General features: G+C 40.5%; 1 protein-coding gene across 4 annotated transcripts in view; it reads right to left on the minus strand.

Moving 5' to 3' along the window:
- Positions 1 to 22,279, minus strand: part of Nfia (nuclear factor I A) — a 344,375-nt gene that overhangs the window by 40,586 nt on the left and 281,510 nt on the right. For 3 of the 4 annotated variants that reach the window (XM_028778787.1, XM_028778788.1, XM_028778785.1), the window contains exons 8-9: positions 14,260 to 14,438; positions 11,926 to 12,091 (exon numbers count right to left, since the gene is read on the minus strand). In XM_028778787.1, coding sequence (XP_028634620.1) covers positions 11,926 to 12,091; positions 14,260 to 14,438 — 345 coding nt within the window. The remainder of the gene's footprint in view (positions 1 to 11,925; positions 12,092 to 14,259; positions 14,439 to 22,279) is intronic. The other variant, XM_028778786.1, reaches the window with a different exon arrangement.

The raw sequence follows: 22,279 nt of genomic DNA on the forward strand, positions 1-22,279 counted from the left end.
AGGAGAAGGAGGAGGAGAAGGAGAAGGAGAAGGAGAAGGAGAAGGAGAAGGAGAAGGAGAAGGAGAAGGAGAAGGAGAAGGAGAAGGAGAAGGAGAAGGAGAAGGAGAAGGAGAAGAAGAAGAAGAAGAAGAAGAAGAAGAAGGAGAAATTATGGTCTCTTTGTAAAGTGTGACTTTGAATAGATTGGTCTGTATCCTCATGTTCCCCCAGGAAGCTGAATCGTGGGTTTCCTCTGGGCTGAGCTGCTTGCTGGGTGGTGCTCTCATGGCTGGGGACAAATAATGCAAGAGACCAAGTGAACATTGAGCTTCTGAACTTACTTCCAGATGCTAGAATCAACCCTTGCAGGTGGGCCTACTCTCTGCTGGGAAGTGTGGAGACAGAGTTGTCTCTTGTTTCATCAAAGACACTAATTCCCTGAAAGTGGTGAACACTGTTCCTTCATTTGCTTAGATTCGCCAAGTCTAACCTGTGGAGTCCACTGGAGAGTTACTGTAATGTAGTCATACGTTCTCTCCCTAAAAGATGCTTATCTGCATCCTTGCCATATGTCAGGCTCTGTTCTGCACACTGTTGCATACAAAGGTGACAAAGATACTTGCTATCCTCAGATGTCAGAGTCGACTGAGGAAACGCAAGAGTAGAAAATGAATATGAGAGTCTAAAAGTAATACAGATAACCCGCGGGCTGATAAATACAGACAGTGACACCCTGCCAGGGGAGCAGGAAGCAGTTTTAGAGGAGATGGAGATGGCTTTGGAGACGTGTGTGAGGGAGTGCGGTTGACAGCTCCTGGAGGTAGGACACTCCTCAGGAAGCAGCAGAAGCCACAGAGGGAGGATACAACCTCAAGTGATTGCCCTCTACAAAGAGAAGGCTTATTTGGAAGGATTTGAAACCCAAATGTTTGAAAAAATGCAGAGAGAAGTCCATGGAGTCAATTTTCTTTTAAAATAAATCAGTTATAGCATAAACAAAGAGAATGTATTTTGGTTACTAGCACAACAGCCAGATAAGCCCTCACTTGGGACCTTTCCCTTCTTATCCCCCACACCAGTGCACGCCTCTCACATTCCCTCATTGTCAGAAACTCATTTTGGAGCTCCTGCTCAAAACCTCAGTTTCACTCAAAATACCCTTGTGATTGTTTTCTTCTACCGTCCCAGAGAATGTGCTAGTTACCGGAACAAGGGTAACCAAAGCAAGCTTGGGAATACAGACTTAGAGCCAAGTCTTCAAACAACTGCAATGCTATTAAATGATTCTCGGTGACATCAGCCCATGAAGGATGTTGATAAGTTGCAAACTGAAGCACCTCATTAGTCTCCCGAATCTTTAACTTCCTGTCTTATTATTTCATGGTATGTGGGTTGGGGAGGGTGGCTAAGAAAACTTCCATTTAAAAAAGAATACAGAAACTATTAGGAAAGAGATTAGCTAATTTCTAAAGGAATCCATTATTATTGAATCATCTATGCATTTGAACATCAGTTTCCTCCAAGGTCACTGGAGAATGCTGGGGATACTGAAGCCTTCCTTTTTTTTTTTCCCAAATAAATCTATTGGGATGAGCAAGAGTGCTGGACATGCATTTGCCTTCTTAGTATCACATAGCTGGGGACAGCTTAGGGTGGTTTAAGTCCTTTGAAAGGCAGAGGCTTCTTATATGACTGAATGGGTATTGTTAGTTCTCATCTTGTAGTTTTGAAATCTAGAGGATAATCATTCCAAATTCCCACAGTTTGGATCATCTCTGTGCACTTAGTTATCTGATTCTATTATCTCTGTCAATCTTTTGTCTGCACAAACAAGTTACAAACACAGAGAAACACAGCCCTCGGGGCATGAAAACAGAGTCCTATCACTGGTAAGTTATTCCAGAAGAACAAATCCACAAGCTTCCTTCCTGGAAAGCTAACGACTGCCAACTTTAGTATATTAGCATTACTAACATGTACAATAACAGTGTGCATGATAGGTCTACTGGCCAACAGCTGGCAAAAGGCACTGAAGGAGTCAACTCAGTCAGATGGCTTTGCTTTTGGTATTTCAAGATGTACAGAGGTTCCTCAGTGGCTCACAGGCTTAAACTAAAGACGCTATGACCAGACCTTACTAAAATCTGTGTGAAAATGTGGCACATTCTCACAAGCATTTCCAGTGCTATTCTACTCAAACTGACCATAACTGTCTTTTTTTGGTCATTGTTTAAAAGGAGAACAGGCTTGGTTTCAGTTCATTTCTGATGGCTAATCTAAATTCTGTAATAGTCATTTATTTTTGTAGCAGTGTCGTGTGTTGTTCCAATTGATAGGACATATTTATTGATCCAAGGCAAGCATGTATATGAGTAGGCACAGGTGAAAGTCTTATTAAACAGCACGAGGAACAGACCCTGGATTCAGCTGGGGGTTGCTAAAAAAAGAAACCTAGATCGATATATTGGCTCGTTCTCCCTTGAAAAGCTTCTGCAACATCTCAGAAGGCTGTGTAACTCTGGAAACCTGCTCATGGGAATTTATCTTCAGCAGCCAATGAAAGTACTGATAAAGATTTATGCTCCAAGATGTTCATTACAGCATTGCCTAGAAGAGCGACAAACTGGAACCAACTTACAAGGTAATGCCTCATCCAGATAGTGGAGCATTCTAGAGACATTCATGTCCTCATAGGGTAACAAATGACATCACAGTATGCTTGCAGTAGAAAATAAAATTACCTTACAGAGCTGTAATATATCCATGCACATATATATATGTATATATATATACATATATATATATTAATATACATATTATACTCAACTAGGGCTGAAACACAAACAGAAAATGACTAGAAAATGAATTAGAAAGTAATTATTTTAAAGAGTAAGGTGATGGATACTTTTAAAATTCCATCTAGGAGCTTTTACTTTTACTCCTTTAGAGAGTGTCTTACTCTGCAGCCAAGGATGGCCTGTAATTGTGGTGGACTTGCCTCAGGGTCCCAAGTCTGGGCATATAGGCATTTTCCATTATGATGGAATACTTCCATTAATTTTTAAACTTAAGTAAAATGATTACAAATGAAACCTGAAAACCACAATTAACACCTTTTTTAAAGGGGGAGGGAGATAGAAAAAATAAAGGTAAGATTCAGAAAATCTGGGTAGAATCTATTTGATTTTTGATTGTTTTGAGACAGAACCTCCATGTGGAACATAGGCTGGCTTCAAACTAAGAGTTCTGCTTCAGCCTACTGAGTGCTACCATGCTCAGCTTGCCCTTTTTGGTGTCTTATAGAAATATAATATTTGTAGCCAGTTAATCTTTCCAAATATCTGTATGTAAAAAGGCTAGGATATTACACGTCATATTCTCTAATCTACTTTTAGCTGGGGCTCTACCCCTCTGTGACTGTCTAACAGGCTGCCCTTCTGACAGGTCAGTCCTGAGTACTGTGTGGAAGATTTTCAGAAAGACAGAAAATCTGGATTGCTTTGTGCTTTGGGAGCAAACATTTGAAGAATAAAAAAAGTGCTATCATTTACCTTGGGCTCCCTGATTCTCAAATTTGAGGGAGAGGGAATTTAATATATTCACAATGTTTGTTTCTCAACAATCAAAACTGTACTCAAACCACTTAAGAGGCAGTGTTATACTGAGACGTCACAATCTGCAAGCGTAAAAATGACATAGATCTTGCAAACATTTGGTAACGTGTCACAAGAGGAATGTTCCTACCGCTTGCTTACTAATCCCACTTTCAGCAGGGCAGTCCACAGAGAGGATTAGCCCAGAGGACCAAAATGTGGGTCCAGGCACATGGTGGGTCCTATTCCATAAGGATGCTTAAAACGATGGGAGGGCCATGGATACAGACTGCACTTAAAACTGCATTTCTTAACTTCCTTATAAACAAGGTATAATGTTCCAGTTGAGAAAGTAGCACATAGATACTACATTCAGTGTGGTCAAAACCATTACATGTCTGTCTCCACATGAAATGTATGCATAAATATCCACTCCAGAAGGATGGGGCGGGGAAGCAAGGTGCTGACGGTAGCTCATTATGGAGGATGTAACTGTTTTATATTTTTATGCTTTTGAAGTTTCCTGCAATGCCATATATATATTCTTTAATAAGAAATTCTTAAAACTCATATGTCAACTCAAAAAGTAAAAAGAAAAAGAAACAAATACGGGAAATAACATACTTGAACTGCTATGGCTACTCACACGGATCCAGCCTTACATCCCGTTCTCCTTTTCAGACTCTCCCTCCTCTTAGCTGACCTCAGAGTCTTGTGTGTACCAAGCAAGGTCTCAGGCACAGAGCCGCCCATCCCTGCATTTCTTGTTTTAGTGTCTTTCCCCCAGCTCTGGGTCCTGCTGTGTTTTTCATCTAACTCAGTGCTATGACTCTTGAAATAAAAACATGTTTTTATGGGGTGTTTTAGAATGTTCAAAGGGAAATCACAGTATCACACCTGTCACCATATTATATGTTCTGGCAGAGTAGAAAGCACTGGGCTTTGGAGCTCAAGAGACTTGAGTTTGAATCTTAGCTTGGTTTCATTTTCTTTAGAAGAGGTCGCACAATTCCACCTTACAGTTATAATAACTGTACCTAATGTATTTGGGAAATAACCTACCCAGTACCTGGACTTTAAGAACATTTTTTTTCTTTTCCTTTGCAATTAACATTTTAAAAAATTACATTTGCTTTGTGTGTGTGTGCACAAGCATGTTTGCATGCCTCAGCACATGTGTAGAATTCAGAGAACAACTTATGAGAGCTGTTCTCTCCTTCTGTCACGTGGGTACCAGGGATTAAACTTAGGTTGTCAGGTTTTAGGGTAAACATCTCTACCCACTGAGTGATCTTTCTGACCTCTTTTTTCAAATGTAAACATTGAAAAGTAAAACTGTATACAAAACAAAATGCTCTGAAGAAAAAGATGACAAATTACTATAGAAGATAGCATGTATCCATTTGTATGCTGGGGATGGGGGATGTCTCTAAACAATACCTGCTGTGAATGAAATGCAGACCTTACACGGAAGTCTCCCAGGAGGGGAAAATACTATTCTTTATCAAAGATAGCACATTCTGCTGTTATGCTTGGGCTTCAAAGGATTTGGTGAGCAAGACTGCTAGAAGAACATTAGCCAAGTACTTAAAAATAAAGAAATAATTATATTTTATAAAAGAACAAATCAAAATTTAGTATCATTTGCTTCTATCAGAAACGGCACTCCCTATAGCCCTGACCCCTTTCTCCAGTCAACTCAGTTCCTGAGTCCTATCCTTTCACTCTGCATCGTGCAGTGCAGCCCACACCCTCAGGACCCTCCTTACTGCATAAGTGGATCTCAAAGGCTATTCCGTAAGTCTAAATAAGCTTGTCTATACTTAGAGTTCCTATGCCGAGCAGTGACATTGCTAGATATTTGTGTTACCAGCCTCCTATTATGACCGATGCTTCAATGAATACTTTAGATGCAGGTTTGCACATATGTCCAAATATACATGTATGGTTTACATTTAAGACATATGCATATGTGTATAATTTTATGCAGAAATATTTAATACTTATGGCATAAGTGTTGTATGTAACTTTATACACACATACAGTGTTGTTCTGGGAAAAGGCTAAACCGTTTATAGTCCTCCAATGCCCTGGGAGGGGCCTGTTTTCCATATGAATATGTTTGTCAACAGCATGTTAAGATACTTTTTGATCTTTGTTAATCTGCTAGGTAAAAACCTTTGAAGTTTTCATTTACATGGCTCTATATCACATGAGTTAGAAGTATTTCGAATGTCTTCTTTTTCTTTCTTTCTGTCCCTTGTAGTTATTTGATTATTGGTCTTTCTGTTCCTGACTTTAAAAAGCTTATATTAAGTATTTTGGTCCCCTTTTAACAAATGCTACAAATATTTTCTTTACATTAAATTTTTCTTTGCTCTTGGTATTTTTTCCCTTGTGTATAACTTTTTGATATTTTTAGGTCAGAACTTGTTGGTTTTTTCTTCGATGGATGTTAGGAGAATTTTTATATATATTTATATATTTTCAGAGAAGCCCTCCTCTCTCAAATATTATAAATAAAACTGTACCATGGTTTTAAAATATGTACAGGCCAACCCTTTTAACTTTTTTGTTTGCTTGTTTTGGTCTCAGATGAAATTTAGTTTTGTTGAAGAAATATTTTTCCAGATGGCTACTTGGTATACTCTACTGAATACTGGCTTTTTCTTTTTGGATACCACTCTACTCACAGACTAAACACTATATGTATTTGGGCCTTCTGTTGGCTTAAATAAAAATGGTTCATATATTTGAAAGCTTTGTCCACAGTTGGCAAAACTGGTTGGGAAGGATTAGGAGTGTGGCTCTGATGGAGGAGGTATGTCTCTTGGGGTGGGCCTTGAGGTTTCAAAAGTCCATACCATTCCTAGTTAATTGGAGCACTTGTGCGCTCTCTCTCTCTCTCTCTCTCTCTCTCTCTCTCTCTCTCTCTCTCATACACATGTTGACAACAGCTGCCTAGAAAAGTGGTTAAAATTAATCTCGAATAAGGGTAAATTTTGCTCCACATCAGACACTGACTTGAGAGGAAGCAAGAATGGCAAGAGAGTTCTATGGAATTGTCTGTCTCTTGCTTATGGTGACAGTTTCAAGAATCTGTGGTATTAGGAAAGCTCATAGGCCTCTATGCCAAACAGAATTTTATTAAGTAAATATTTTGAAATTTAGACATCAGTTAATACTGTCTAGACATCAGCTGCGAAACAAGTGCTCTGCCTCACAAAGCCATTGACTTGTTTCTTTTTTTTTTCTTCCAGTTTCCTGTATCCACCATTTCTCTGAAAGATGGATCATAATCACCATGCCTTCCCCCAAACCCTTGCTTTCTCTTCTCTGCTAATAAGACATATTCATACTTAAGTACCAACAACTACTAATATCTTCTATATTTCTCCACAGAGTCTTTGCTGTCTTAACAAAGGAAGTTTTAGGCTATTGCACAGTTTCATGCCACAGAAAAACACAGGAACTTCAGGTTCCAGGTGGCTGGGTGTGAGTCATGTTTCTATAACACTTGGCTGAGTGGCCTTCAAAAAGTTACCTTATCAATCCATTTTGTCTTCTCTGTCTCAATCACTTAAACAAGAAGCTTTCCTTCTGAGAGTTAGTGTGAGGATAAAATGAGATACTACACATAAAAGAAATCTTGAAGCACTCTGGTAAAGGCTCAACTCTTCCGTGCTATTCAAGCACCTCTTCCTAAGCTGCTGCCAGACTGGCCTGCGGCGGAGTCTATGGAGGTATTTCTTTGATTAATTATTGATATAGGAAGGCTTAGCCCATTGTGGGTGGTACCACTTTTGGATAGATGGTCCAACACTGCACAAGAAAGCAGGCTGAGCAAGCCAACAGGAGCAAGCCAATAAGCAGCATTCTTCTATGGTCCCTGCTTCAGTCCTTACTTCTAGGTTCCTGTCTTAGGATCCTGCTCTGACTTCCATCTATGATAGATTGTGATGTGGAACTGTAAGCTGAAATAAGCCCTATCCTCCACAAGTTACTTTTGTTCATGGTGCTCTGTCACAGCAACAGAGACCCTAACTGAGACAGCTACCCAGTTATCGTTTGAGGTAATAGGAAGAGCATGGAAGTCCCACCACGCCAGCATTGGAGTGTTGTACTGGGCAAGGTAACCTCAAATTTCTCATTTCAGTTGCCCTGTCTATAAAATGCTGACCTCGAGGAAGTGGAAAGAAGATAATGCACATAGATCTGGAGCTTTGTTCATCAAAAGACATTGAACATGTGTTAATTGTTAGACTTAAACGTTTCTGTTCTGGTGGTAGATCATTGTTATGCTCTTGGTTATAGGTACATATTCATTTACAGAATGAAACGGATACAAGATTCATTTGAGACATAAAAATGAACAATAAATGTAACTTGCTATTACATGGTTCTATTTTAATAGAATTTTAGTCTAAAGAAATCAAGAGTTCTTAACTAAGAAGGAATGGAGGAGAAAAATGTTTATGAGTTTTTTATGCACCTTAAATTGATTTTTAATTAATTAACAAAGGAAAATATGCATATTTTATCTCCTACCATAATTCAAAATTGTTTTCTCCTTTGCATTATAATTTCATGTTATGATGCCAATCTTCACTTCAGAAAAAAAATATGGGAAATACCAGTTTTTATATGCTAGTTCCAACCCATGACATGAGGAGATATAGCTCTTAGGACCCAGAAAACTCTCTCTCTTTTTTTTAAGGGGCAAGTGGAATCTCACTATGTCGTTCTGGGTGCCTAGAACTCACTGTGTAGATCAGGCTAGCCTTGAACTCACAAGATTCAGCTGCCTCTGCCACTCAAGTGCTGAGATTAAAGTCATGCACCACCACATGAAACCTTTAAAAAGACTCTTATGCTATATTGTATGTTTTTAAAGAAGTCCTTTATTAAGAAGATGCACTTTGAAAAACTCCGTAATCTGCCACTGGCAGCAAGTTTTGCTTAGTCTGAGCACTGGGAGGTCTAGTGGACTCAACCTTCCAGTGCCCACCCCTCACCTAGAGTGGCTTCTCCTAGAACCATCTTATCTTCCTCCTTTCAGGAGCTCAGGGTAAAAAACAGGTCATTATTGATGTCTCTCCTTTTTCTCTACCCAGATCAGATGCACTTGCAAATCTTATAAATTCTATCTTTAGAATATTCTTGGAGTCCGAGAGCTTCGTACAGCCTCTACTGACCCTGTCCCCAGGTCAATGCATAGACAACTCATCTGGTTGATTGCCATAGCACCCTGCCATACTCTGCCCAATTCTGCTTCCTCAGTTTTATCTATTGGTCCCTAGCTTCCTAACTCACTTATGTTTGGTTGTTTTAGGTTTCCTGCCCCACCAGGATGGAAATTCTTATCTTTTGCATTTGCCTTGGTCCTTCTTTGTCTCTAACGGGAGGGGGCGCTGGCATGTCCAAGATACCCATTCCATTCATCCTGTTCTGCTTCTTTGTCTCCCATTCCCCATCCCCAGAACCTATTTCAAAAAAGCCCTCCATGATTTTCTACTAACATCCAGGCTTCAGGAAGCTTTCCTCTGCTCGGAGTTTCACTTGCAGGAAATGTCCAAGTCCTGACACAGGCCTACAAGCTTCACACTCCTACGGGCTTAACTCCATCCTCATCACCTGTTCAACTTTGCCTCCGATCCCTCCCCCCCCCCCCCCCCTCTCCCACCCCCTAGCTCCCCCCCCCCATCTCTTTCTCTTGGTCTTTACCTTCCTCACTCCCACTACACTGAGTTGGCTGACTTTTCTTCCTACCTGTCATCTGGTCCCACCCCATCAGGGCCTTGGCCTAAGGTCAAAGGGCTGGTGGGCCTTGTTCCCCTCTTGCATGCTATCCTACCCTTACTGCTCCGTGGGTTCCCACACACAGGGATCCCCGTCTTACATTGCCTGCTTTTCACAACTGACTGTGTTTGTTCTCGATCTTCCTCTTTGGAATAAAGTTTTTATAAGATGATGATTTCTAAATCAGGTTTATTCCCTCTTCTAGGTGCTGAGAAGGGTTTTTGGGCACACAGCTGATACTCTAGAACATGCATGTAAATGAGGTTTTCCTTAGTGGGGATAGAAACCCACAGCAGCAGCTCATCAGTGAGAGTGGACCACACCTTGTGAACTGCTCTCCCAGGCCGAGCATCCTATCTGCCACATTCTAACAGTCCTGCACTGTATAGCCAATGGTCATGTACACATCCCAAAATAGAAACCTTCTCTTTAGGGAAGAGCACAGCTTTCCCACATTCCTGCTTTCCTGATTTTTAAGGGAAGGGGAACAGATTTTTCCCATTAAGATACATTTATTTTATAGGTAATTTTTTCCAGATCTGCCTTGCCCATAGGTTTTTTTTTTTTTTCCATGCTGAAAAGTTTAGTATTAGTGCCAGAGGCAACACATGTTCTGCTCTAGGCTGGCATCTATTTGTAGTTCATTATCAGAAGACGTTAACAATGATGCCTTGGCCTGCATTTTATCCTACTCCCCCTGATCACCTGCTGGGAGAGTGGGCACAGGAGCTAATGCCATTCCTGTTCAGAGGGAGTTAAGGCCTTGCAAAAGTTGGTAATAGAGGAACCCTTTGGCTTGATTTCCTGTTTTATTATTTTTTTTAAACCGACAAAAAAAAAATCTTATTTTATTGCAAGCAATCCCAAACCCCTAAACAAAAAAGTGTGTGCCACTGTTCTTTGAAACAGGCTTCAGTTTTGGACACACTGTTAGGAGGTTGAACATCTATCTATCTGTACCTAACTCCCTGCTTCTTGCTGCAGTTGAGATCTTAGAAACTGCTAAGGATAAACAGATCAAACTATCCTGCAATTCTAGTTTCTACGAAAGCATGTGATTTTTAAAACGTATAATTTAGACTTAAATTTTTACCCAGTACTGACACTAGTTTTCAAGTCTTTTCCCAGCTTGCTTCTGAGAAGTACCAACAGGCTCAGTTAGGCACCTTCTATCCCATGTCAATGGACACTGATTTTCTCCTTGGCTGCTAGGTGTTAGACTGAACCATCTCTTACCAAGTAGGTCTGTCTCCCAAATTGCCTCTAAATTCTAGTCTTTTTTCTGTAGAATTTACATACAATGTCATCCACTTATCCAAAGACATAAACACTAGGATGATGCAAAGTTTACTCTCTGATCTATGTCCAAGAGGGATGCAGGTCACTTTAGATTCCATGTCCCCAGAACCGATTCCAGTGTCTATGATCTAAGCAGAGGACTGTGGTCCCTCTTTGGCCCTTTCACTCCTGTAGGCAATATCATTAATTTCAATGTTGAATATAAGACAGCCAAAAGGCCTCTTATTTAAATGCTCACTTATAGTTACAAGTTACCCCTCCCCCATCCCCTTCCATTCAACTGCTGTTAGTGTTCTTGTTGTTCCTGACCTAAATGCTTCTTTTCCACACTGTTCTTCCATTTTTTCACATTCCTAATTCCTTCAGAGGATTGCTGTCCCTGCTGCCCCCAGGCTCTTCCTAGGTGCACTGCCACTGCCCATTTCTACACTTTCATCCTCTCTAAAGCACTGAGGAAGGGCCCATCACACCATCTTTCAAGGCTGAGCCACCAGGTCACCTGGAAACTCCAGCCATCACTCTTTCTGCCCTATTGCAGGCATGAATAGAGGCCATAGTTGTGTGCTCACACCATTTCTGGCCCTGCTATCTCCAAAATACGAAGAAATATTTGGGGAATTGCTCACTGTTGAATCATTCCCAATCATAGAGATCTTCTCAGACTGCTGCAGGAAGAGCCGAAAGATCCTCTCTCTATTCAGTTCTTTTCTCTATTCCCTTCTCTTCCTAAGCCTTCTCATGTAGTCCCCATGGCCTCTAGCTCTGATCTGTTATGGGGCCCTTTTTACTATACCTTTGAGGGGGTCACTTTTTCTATCTTATGTACAAGGCATATACTTTTTTTAAATCTCTTGTCAAGTTTCTAGAGAAAATGAAACCTTTTGCTATTAAGAATAGATATAAGCAGATGCTCTTAGAACATGATGGGAATAGCATTCTATGCAATCCACCCCAGCAATCCACAAAATTAATAGCCTAGTCCTCAGCATCTCGTCACACCACCATAATCTACCACCTACACCCAATCATTTGCATATTTGCTGTAGTTTGACCATGCATAGGAGTGGCTTGGATATGGGCTCTTGGATATGTGCTCCAGCTTATGCTATAGATATAACAGGGCATCAGGGGTGTGGGGTGGGGATCTGGGCCTATTGTTGGAGCCTGCACAGCCAGGGACAAGGCTTAGGTGTGAACTCAAGTGCACGGAGCATGGTTAAGTAACCGGCGGTGACTGATCTCAGCCATACTCACTCGGTGAGGTGGGGGAGGCTGCACCTCCTTCTGTTGATGTGGTTGGAGGCTTGGTGTCTGGCATGGGCAGAGGCACAGGCCTGGCCATCGGTGGTGGCGGTGGCGGCGGCAACATTGGGGTGGGGAGGAATGGGTTGTGCACCTTGCCTTGACTGCTTCCATTGGGCTACAAGGGTTCAGAGAAAACACATACAAAAAAAAAAAAAAAGAATAAACAGATGTCAGCCATCAGCTACTTCTGAAAAGGAGAGGTTCATTAGGTACCTGTCATGCCAATGGCTAATATTTAGGACATTGGAAACACATCGATTGTTTGTTCCCCAGGGTGTCATGTCCAGAGCATTCTGGTCTTGTGTCTACCTGAGTAACTACCACTTGCTCAGTGCTGTATCAGCTGCCGGTGCTACCAATGTTCTCATGATTCCTAAAGGAAACAATTACTATCTTCATGCTTATAGACTGAGGTATTATCTCACCCTGTTTGTTTATATAGATTAAATGGTGATTCCCTACATATGTATATAAAAATATATAAAAGGATATTTTTCATTTCCTAAAGTTGATTTTATAATACAGTTAATAAATGTATTCAACAAACACAGACATTTTCTTGCACAGAAAATCATATAGCATTAGGCACAGAAACTTTAATATTTAGCTGTCAGATGTTTGCTTTTATTCTTCCTATATATTTTTTGCTGTATATTGCACTTCTGATCTGCCTTATACCAGCAGATGCCATGGGACTTATACTTCTCTGGCTGCCCTGATGTTAGAACGGCCAAATAGCAGCTTTTAAACAAAAGCAAGTTTCCCTCAGTAGAGAACGTGCCACATTTATTTTCAAGGTCTTTAAAACGGCTTTATGAAGAAACTTCTCTAAAACCCTGTAAAATTTTGATCAAAATGTAAAACAGAGTATTTGACAGTTATATGAGATGATGTCATGACTAGCAAAAAAACACACTGGATATTCAGAAGTCAAACTTGGTGCTTGTGATTGGCTCAGGTTTTCGAGGTTTCCTGTGACTTTCCATCCTGAGTTACAGCTAGTAACAGCCTGTATATAGACTGCAGCCCCAACCCAAAATTCAGTCAAAGGAGATCCCATTGTCCTGGGCTTTTAAGAATAAACTCAATTCTGCAGAGGCAGGCTCACTCCTCCATTAGCATTTGCGGTATTTTTAGTGTTTTTTTTTTCCCCTCAGATTCTGTCTGGTGATCAGAAGGCTACACACTCTCACAGCATCCTTGCCTGTGTATTATTTGCGTAGACTTTATTTGTGTATTCATCCATAAGTGAATATTTTAGAATAAGCCAAGCAAATGAATATACAAGTAAAATGGAAAAAAGGCACCATATTGATTTGTTGTCTAGACAGAAGTGTATCTGTGAACATATCACCAGACATTAGTCAAAGCTGCCCATTCTGGCTCAGATCTGCAGAATCAGGTCTTTCTGCAGGGGAGAAAAACCAGTGACAGAGGACCGTGACATAACATCCTAAACCAGGCAATAATAATTATGGCTAATCTGTGGTTTCATGCATAGATATTATGAGAAAAGGAAATCAAATATGGCTTTCTGCTGGTCTTAATTTATTACTATGATTGCCACTAGCCTTGGGATACAGTCATTCATTGTAAACTATAGCTTTTATATTTGTAATAAAATTTGCGATTTTATAAAATAACTTTTACTATTTGGAATGCTATTTCAAATTGTGATTATTTGGTTTATTTGAGAAAAAATGAAAACATTCATTTACAGTTATTGAACATGGCTTAGTTTTATATGTAGATAAGTGGAAAAGATAACTACTTGCAGAAATAACAAACTATAGTAAACTTTGCTTCTAGCATCTTGAGTTCAAGTACTGGTCAACTTGATCTAAAGTGTTAGAAGACTGTATTTTTTTAAAAACATCAACTTGGTTGATCTGAAACATCTGTCTCCCCTTGCTCTTTACCTCTCTTTACTACCCTGAACCATTATTTAAAATTATTTGGTCTTTCTATTTTGTTAACTGTATGATCCTGGGGTTAGAATGCAGGAGGTGTAACTGGGAAGGTTACATGGTTCACGCTCCAGATAATTTATATCCATAAGCTTGACAGTTGCAAACTTAACACAAACACTGTTTTTAAACCTCAGCCAATCCTTCTTACAGCAAGTTCACTTTCCCATAATCTAGAATAAATATGATGTTTGCCTGCAGTCAGTCAGCATGACATGACAACACAAAGTCACATGGTCATAAAGGGTCTTCTTGGTATTTTCACACTTGCTTAGAATTTCTAAAGCAATAGGAAGAAAAAAAATGGTTTCCTTACATTGAGGAACCCCACCTGTCCAGCTTGCTGGCCAGCATCAGGGCAGACAAGTTGGACAAACTCTTTCAGCGTCTCCTGAGGGTGGTAACGGATGGCTGGGTGTGAGAAGTAAGGCCCAGGCTGCTGGATGATGGGTGAAGTTGGAAAGTGGAGAGTGGATGGCGTCGCATGCGGACTTGCTGCAAGAAACAAAACAAAACAGCAACCATCAGGGTTTTGGAGAAAAAGACCTGCTTTGCTACAGCTGAACTCCTCAGCCTCCTCTGTTCGTTTCTTCTCCTGGCCCAGTTCACGGTGCTTGCTCACATGACAGGATGTAGCACACTGGGCAGTTCTGATGGATTTTCTCCTTTAAGGCTCTAAGACAAACATGGAGGTTAGAAAAGGATAGAATTTCAAGTTGTCTTTCCATGTTCAGTGGACGTGAGTTATAAAGGCATTAATAATCCTTGTTGAAGATGAAGATTATTCATTACCTTAAGAGCCTTTTTAATGAAGCAAGCAATAAAAAATGTATTTGGTAGATTAGACCTGATTTAACCGACATTACATTTGACAAATTCTACTTTGCACATATGGATCCCCTTTCATGCTGAGCTCTCCATAGATAATAATTCATTGTTAAAGCTCTTAGACTCCTTTCAAGGAAATTTCTAGGGACTAATTCAGGACTAGAGCTTTTTTTCTTTCTGAAGTCTGTAGTAAATGATCACTTAATGAACCCATGCAATTTGGATGCCGTACTTTACAGTGTAAGGTTCATGTTGCATTTTTCTCTGTTGCCCTTTCAAAGCCGAGGCAGCTACAGGCTGAGTAGGCAGGAACTTTGTGAAAGGCTGCTTCTCTCCCATAAATCTGATAACAGAGTCAGACGGCGACGACTCCCTTATATCTGAACCCTGATAATTATCATTTGTACAAGATTACATTAGATTAAAAAAGCTTATGTGAGATGCTTAATAATTTTTCCAGGAATGCTTTTGTTCTTGAATTGGAAGGATGACAGCCAAGACCTGTCAGAGGCTAAAGGCCGTGCGTGAAGGACTGACAACACTCATCCCAAGTCAGGTCCAGCCAGAAAAGACTCCAGACAGGGGTCCATATGGTTTTCCTTTCCCTCCCTTTGTAATTTAAATCTTTAGACTGCAGGGGCTCCTACATAGAGAAACATAGAAGTGCCCACAGTTTTAGGGAATATATCTTTCTGAATACCAAGAGTGAGGCATAACATTGAAGAGAATCCAATGTTCAGTTTGATCTGCCTTTTTCTCACCATCCCATTGGAATGACTGAGAACACATGCCTACTGACATTTGGGCTTCCTTAGGATTTAGGGTATTTTTTAACCAATAACATAAGCGGCTATGGTTTTGTGGGTCAGAGCTATCCCCATAGATCCTGCAGTAAAAATTCAGGCTGGAGCAGAAACAGGACTCCAACCCAAGCTTTGCAGATAATTAGGCAGAATCATTGCTTTCAGGCCACTTGAATTCATTTAATAAAAATTCACAGGCTCTCACTGTGGCTTCAAGAGGCAAAGTTGGGCCAACCTAGGTAAAGTTTTACCCTTAGTCATTCAACTGAGGACATCACAAACATAATGATTGAAATTAGAATTTTCTAGACTTTTCTACTTGCTTCCGTCTTGGTAGACCAGTTTCCTATCCACTTAGTCACTCACTGTGATAGACTCAGAACTGAGCCTGGCACTTGAGATATATTTGCTGATTGCACAATAAATGGCTAAGTGAAGGAGTTTAAAAATTAAGAAAAAAAAACAAGCTTAAAACTTGCCAAGGACAAAATATGTTTTTGCCCCGAAATGAAGAGCCAGAGAACATGGAGAAAAAATGGTTATAAGTTAAGACTGCACACAATGAGATATACATTTTGGAATCCATTATGGTCTCTGAGTGAAAACTCAGAAGCTAAAGAGTTAAAAGCTTCTGGTTTGCAGAAGTTTCCCCTTGCAAATTGTGCTGCTGGATTTAAAGAATGAAAGGAATCTTTTTTTTTTCTTCCTTTTCTTCCAGCACAGATGTAGTTGTCTTCACTGGTAGCAAGAAACGCTGACCAGAGAGCTGTTTCTGACAGAATCATTTCTAGTTAGCACTGTAGGTGTTATTTCTCAGATGAGAATAGGAATGTACTGAGCTGAACAGAATTATAGACTCAACTGTTGTAGCACAAAGGTGGCCACTCCACTGTCAAGAGCCCCGTGAGACTGACCTTGAGGATAAAGTGGCTTTGCCTATTGGTCTCCCAGAAAGTGATGAGTGGCTTTTAGATAAGAAATGGTGGTAGCTACCAAAGGTATACTGCCCAAGGAAAAACACAGGCTTGAGCAAAGATTAAGTAGATAAAAGTTAAAGAAACATGACAGAAAAAATAATTCACCAGTACCATGTGCTCTCTCCATTAATTGTTAATAAACACCATTGAACTTATTTTTATTAAAGATGTAAAAGAAAATGATTAGCAGTGTAAATTCAGACTTTCATTTCTTTATTACGTTTTAGCAATGGCAATTTACTCATCTTTTCCTTGTGGTGCAGAATTCAGTGCAGACCGAAGACTATATGGTACTTTATAGAATTAATTCTATAATGACTGATTGATCAGGATCAATTAATTCTTAGTTAATTCCAAGAAGTCAGCTAGCCTGAGATTCTAAATCAGACATCTGCTGAGTCTGCATTTGCAGGGCTGTCTTCTTCAAGCCTCTTTTCTCTTGCTTGGGACAGAAAGTCACCAGTTCACTGTAGAGACGGAAGCAGATGATTCTAGATCATGACCTTGAATTTCCTCAGAGAAAACCCTGTTATAGACATCACAAAGATCTGTTGGTTACCATTACATCCCTGGTGTTTCTCTGGATAATCTTCCTCTTCTACTGGACACTGAGGACCATTAAAAATCCAGAGCTAAGACTGAATCAATATCTTTTTCTGCTTTTCTCTCTACTTCTTTTTTTCTTTCCCTTTCCCTTGGGTTTGATGTTCTTAGTGTACCTACATTTTTATCTAAGCTGTCTCAAATCATTTTAGAAGGAGTCATTGGGGTGAAATCAACCAAACAATTAATTCATTAGATGTTCTTTGTGATGGCTAGGGCAAGCTGTATTGAAGAGTATCTACCATTATGAAGCTGGCATGATGTTAATGGAACACACAGAGTGTTATGAGTCCAAATTTTTGATGAGGAGAAATATCTCTGATGGATGTGTGTGTGTGAATAGTTGACACAATAAAAAATTATAGTACATTATGTAAATGCATATTTAGATCCTTTCAAATGTGCATTATTTACTTGAGAGTCAATATAGCCTTTTCTCCAGTGGTTATAGTTTATTGCAGAGTATCCATCTGGATCCATGTGGATGTTAATACAATATTGTGAATTAAAAGACACTCCCAAATTGGCTGCTTTTGGGGTCTAGTGCTCTCAGTACCCCAGGCCAGGAGCAACACAGCATCTGTTGGGAACACTCCAATCTGAATGGCTCTCACTACTAGTTTAACTGTTAGCAGCCAACCTGGCTTTGGGCTTTTCATGGGAATACAAATAGGATGGAGAGGAAGAAAATGGATCTGTGATTGGCCAAACCAGGCCATCACAAACACAACTAGAGACAGGATTTCCTAAGGGTCCAGTAATCACTTATGGTCAGGCAGATTGGCCTGGCCACCCTCTTCCCCAGACTCCAGAAATTTCTAATTATATAAAATTATCTCTTTTAATTTGAAGAAGGAGAAGGCTGAAAGTCCAACACAACTGAACATATGTTTAAGTGAAAAAAAAAAAGACTTCCTCCCTTTAAATCAGACTTGATCAAGACTAGGGAGGAGAAGGCCAAGGTCATTACTTTATAGAGGGACATGTGATAAGATGGTGATGCTTGGTGTCACAGCCCAGTGTAAGAGGGAGACCTCTTAGACACATACTTCAGTAGAGTGCATGTGACCGTAAACTACATAAACAGGATGGTACTGGGGGTGGGTGGACAGACCTTGTATCTTTATGCTTTATTAAAATCTTAGGAAGAAAGCCACTTCTCACTATTTCCAAGATCAGCCTTCCAATTCCAAGAACCGTGCATTGAACCATGTTATTCTATGTAGCCCTGCCACTGTCCTGACTGATTTATTCTTCATCTGTGAACCACTGTAGTTTCTCACAGCTTACATAGAGAAGACATTAGTTCTTGCTTTTTGGTACCAGTCATCATCAGATCCTAGCCTGTCCTAGGAGAGGATCCATAGAAAAAGTGTCCAGATGTGATACAATCATAAAATCTACTCCTCCTTCAAGTGCTTCAAGATAGAGGCTTCTTCTCTGGCAAGGAAGAGCATGGCCAAGCCCAGAATCTGCCAAGGGTCATATTCTGCACATTAATCATTAGGGGCAACAGGTGAGGTTCCAAGTTGTTTCTTCTGCTGGGCTGTCACAAGGAACTGCCTCCCATCTGTCTGCAGGATCTAGAGAAGCTCTCTGTATAAAAAGAGTGGCTTTGAGAACTCCTGACTACTTTTGCTTAAAACATTTTTTCTCCTTTTTTTTTTTTGTGCTAAGGCAAAGTTCCAAAAGGAGAAGAAATTATAAGAAAAAAAAATCCTACTTAAAACCAAAAAGCTCCCAACAAGGGGAAACGGAAGTTGTATTGTTTGGGTTGTCAACTACAGAGCTTCTTTAGAAATTCTAAACCAACCCTATACAACTCCACTGCAGCCTACCTGAAGCTGAGAAATCTATCTTAATGGCCCACAGCTATAATTGATAAATCATGCATGAATCAGGCCTGCCATTTACGAAAGCTGAGAAGTTTGGAGCTGTGTGATTTATGTTAACAGACACAGGGAGGGAGCAATTGGAACTGCTACTCAGGCACTTAGGAGGCCCAGCCTTTTCTAAGTAACAAAGCATGTGACTCAAAGCAAGCTAAGGCTCTTCAGATTTTTCTAAGACTCTCAGTCCATACCTCGAATGTCATGGAGAAGCATGTGAAAGCCTCATGTTTCGTGATGCTCTACGAAACGGCAGCATTTTTGAATGACAGTAAGCTACTGCATTGTTCCAAGATGGAGATGTTAACTGAGTCTACTTGAAGTAAAACCGTCTTTCTGACTACAACACTTGAAGGTCAAGGTGTTTGTTTCTTGGAAAAACACATCTCATCTCCTCCAACAAAGAGAGGCCAAAGTTGTTTTCCATTCTTATCTTTACTAATTTTATCTGTACAAAATCCATGTTTCTCTTGACTCCACAAAGTTGACCTCTGACCTTTACAGGCAGGCTGAAGCTCCCATGTGACTTCTTCCCCCATATCACAACAAAACCAAACAACCAACCAACCAACCAACCAACCAAACAACCAACCAACCAACCAAACAAACAAACAAACAAACAAACAAGTAGCACATCACAGCTTCTGGAGGAAAATGTTCTGTGTGTTTCAAAAGCTCTGGGTTTTGGTCTACAGCATGAATGGAGACTCCCTGTCTGGAGATTCAACCTTCCTAATGCTGTGACTCTTTAGTACAAGTTCCTCAAATTGTGGTCAATCCCAACCACAAAGTTATTTTTGTTGAGACTTCATAACTGTAATTTTGCAAGTGTTATAAAATTATAATGTAAATATTTGTCATGTAGGTTATTTGATATATGACCCTTGTGAAAGGGCCAGTCAATCCCCAAAGTGGTTGAGACTCACGGGTTGAGAAATGTGGGTGGAATGGATATTTTGAAGGCCTGTGGCAATATTCTACTCTATACTGCAGAAGTGGTTACAGACATGCATCAACAAAATGGTGTTCCATAAAATCTTATTTCAAAATATAGGTCAGGCCTGGGTTTGACTTGGTATAGACTCCTGTAGTTCTAGTCCCTCTCATTCCCTCTCACCTCCTCAGGGGACCTGTCAGTTACTGTTCTCTTTGTCCCTGTTTACAAGCCATTGTGAGGTCCCAGTCTTTTGATCCTCCCAAGGCTATGGAATGGCATCCTCGAACCTCCTCTTTACCTTCCATTCCTCTTCTTCACCGTTATTTAGCATGCCTTGTCCTGAGCCAGTTACTCCCATCTATGTCATCCCAAGAATATGAACAGTAATTCAGCACAGGATAAGACCCATGGGTCTTAGAATAATAGACTTGAGTGTTTGAGGTCCATGCAGCTTGTATCCCAGCACCCCGAGGAAGGGCAGTAAGAGAATGAAGAAAGGACAGACACACAGACACGCATACAGGAAACCTGGGATCAGGTGGGGTCTGTTACTGCCACAAGATGGAACTTCAGCCTGTTTGTTAGGTCCAGCACGGGGTGGGATGGGAGTGTTAGCTAATCTCAGGGAGAGATCTCTGTATGCCAGCAGTCTCTAGCTGTACACATCTGGGAGGAGGAAGCTGAGGTTGCTAGTCTTTGCATACACTGACCAGCTCTTCATAAACAGACTTCAGAGGGAAACTTTAGCATTTCACACAACGATCCACAAACAGCATCTTGTAATTTTGCTACCCTTTTTTTTTTTTTGATACTGCTATATTGTATTACAGGAGAGGATGCTGGCAGGCAAGTAAGAAACTGAAATTTATCCCTGTGACCTCAGATCACTATTGGCTGTGCACAGACTGTATCATACACGAGGGGTAGGGGTGGGGGGCAGGGGATGGAGTAAAAGGTGCCTTTCTCTGCCTGACTCCACAGGAGTATGTGGAACTTAAAAGAGCTGCTTCAGCATGAGTATGACATAAGGGTCTCAGAACTAACGTTGCAAACAACCAAATACAAATACAATTATCAGCAGTGGTGATGCCTTTGATCTTAGAGTCAAATAACTATATTCAGTAACCTGAAAAGTTTCTTTTCTGAACAAAAGTATTTCCTACTTTTGCCTACGACTCAGGCTGTGAGAACACCTAGATGTTTAGAACTATGTGTCCATCTTGCTGTATATACTTTTCTACTTAGAACTCAGAGCTTGGGTGTTCTGATTGTTCACACTGCCCTCTTCTTTTGCTATGTAGACACATCTGTCACTCCTACTGCCTTCTGACCTATCCAGATTCTGAGCATGCCTCCTAACATGGGCACATGGAAACCATCATTCAGGGCCTTGAGGTGTGGCCTAGTCAGACAGTTAACACAGGCTTGCTACAAATGAAGACTTTACTATGACCAAGGGCATATTTTGGGAAAGCTTTCTATTTAGTCACCTGGGTGTTTAGGTTCTGCTGCTATATGGCTTACAAGGATGCACAAAGTCCCTCTCCTCTGGTTCTCTCATTTCAAAACAGAACTTGAACAAAATACTCAATGAGGCCCATTAACTTTAAATTTGAGTGGGTATATGGAATCCAGTATCAAAAATTGTGTTTAAAAACAACTCAGTACAACTGATTCATAGTAATAAAATTAAAATCTAGAAGACTGGAAAACAAAAGAGTACAAGCCATTTAAAAGAACATATTTTAAAAATCAGCTACAAGGAACATCTGGACTGTTGGCTAGCACATCCAGAGTTTTATAGACATGGAGTATTCTGGGTTAAGGTCTGACATAGAGCCCCAGCCTTTATCCTGACAGAGCTTCGGAACTGACCATATTCCCACACTAATTGCATAAGCTACCATGGTGACTGATGTGAAATGTGTTCAAACAGCACCCAACAGCTGTGGCGATCGCAGATATGAAGAGTGATAATTTAATAGGCAAAGTTGACAGGACTCCAGTTCTACAGAGGGAACATAGGCTTCTATGTAATATACAAGTGAGACTATGAGACAAGAGATAAAGAATGACAAACACGTCAAAACAATCTGAGGAAAAAAACCCATGCCACCACAGAAGGGATGATGATGTGGTTAGCAGGAGCAGGTGGGAATCTTGTGAGGGGCTGCCAGAGACCAATGGAGTGGCAGACTGGTGGTTGCAAGAAAGCTTTAGCAAGCATATCTGTGCAGAAACTAGGGCTGCATGGGTGACAGGTGCTGGGACTTGTGAAGTTTGCAAGTCTTTCTCTCCA

This window comes from Grammomys surdaster, unplaced genomic scaffold (assembly GCF_004785775.1).
Source record: "Grammomys surdaster isolate TR1022 unplaced genomic scaffold, NIH_TR_1.0 341, whole genome shotgun sequence".
Lineage (NCBI taxonomy): Eukaryota > Metazoa > Chordata > Mammalia > Rodentia > Muridae > Grammomys > Grammomys surdaster.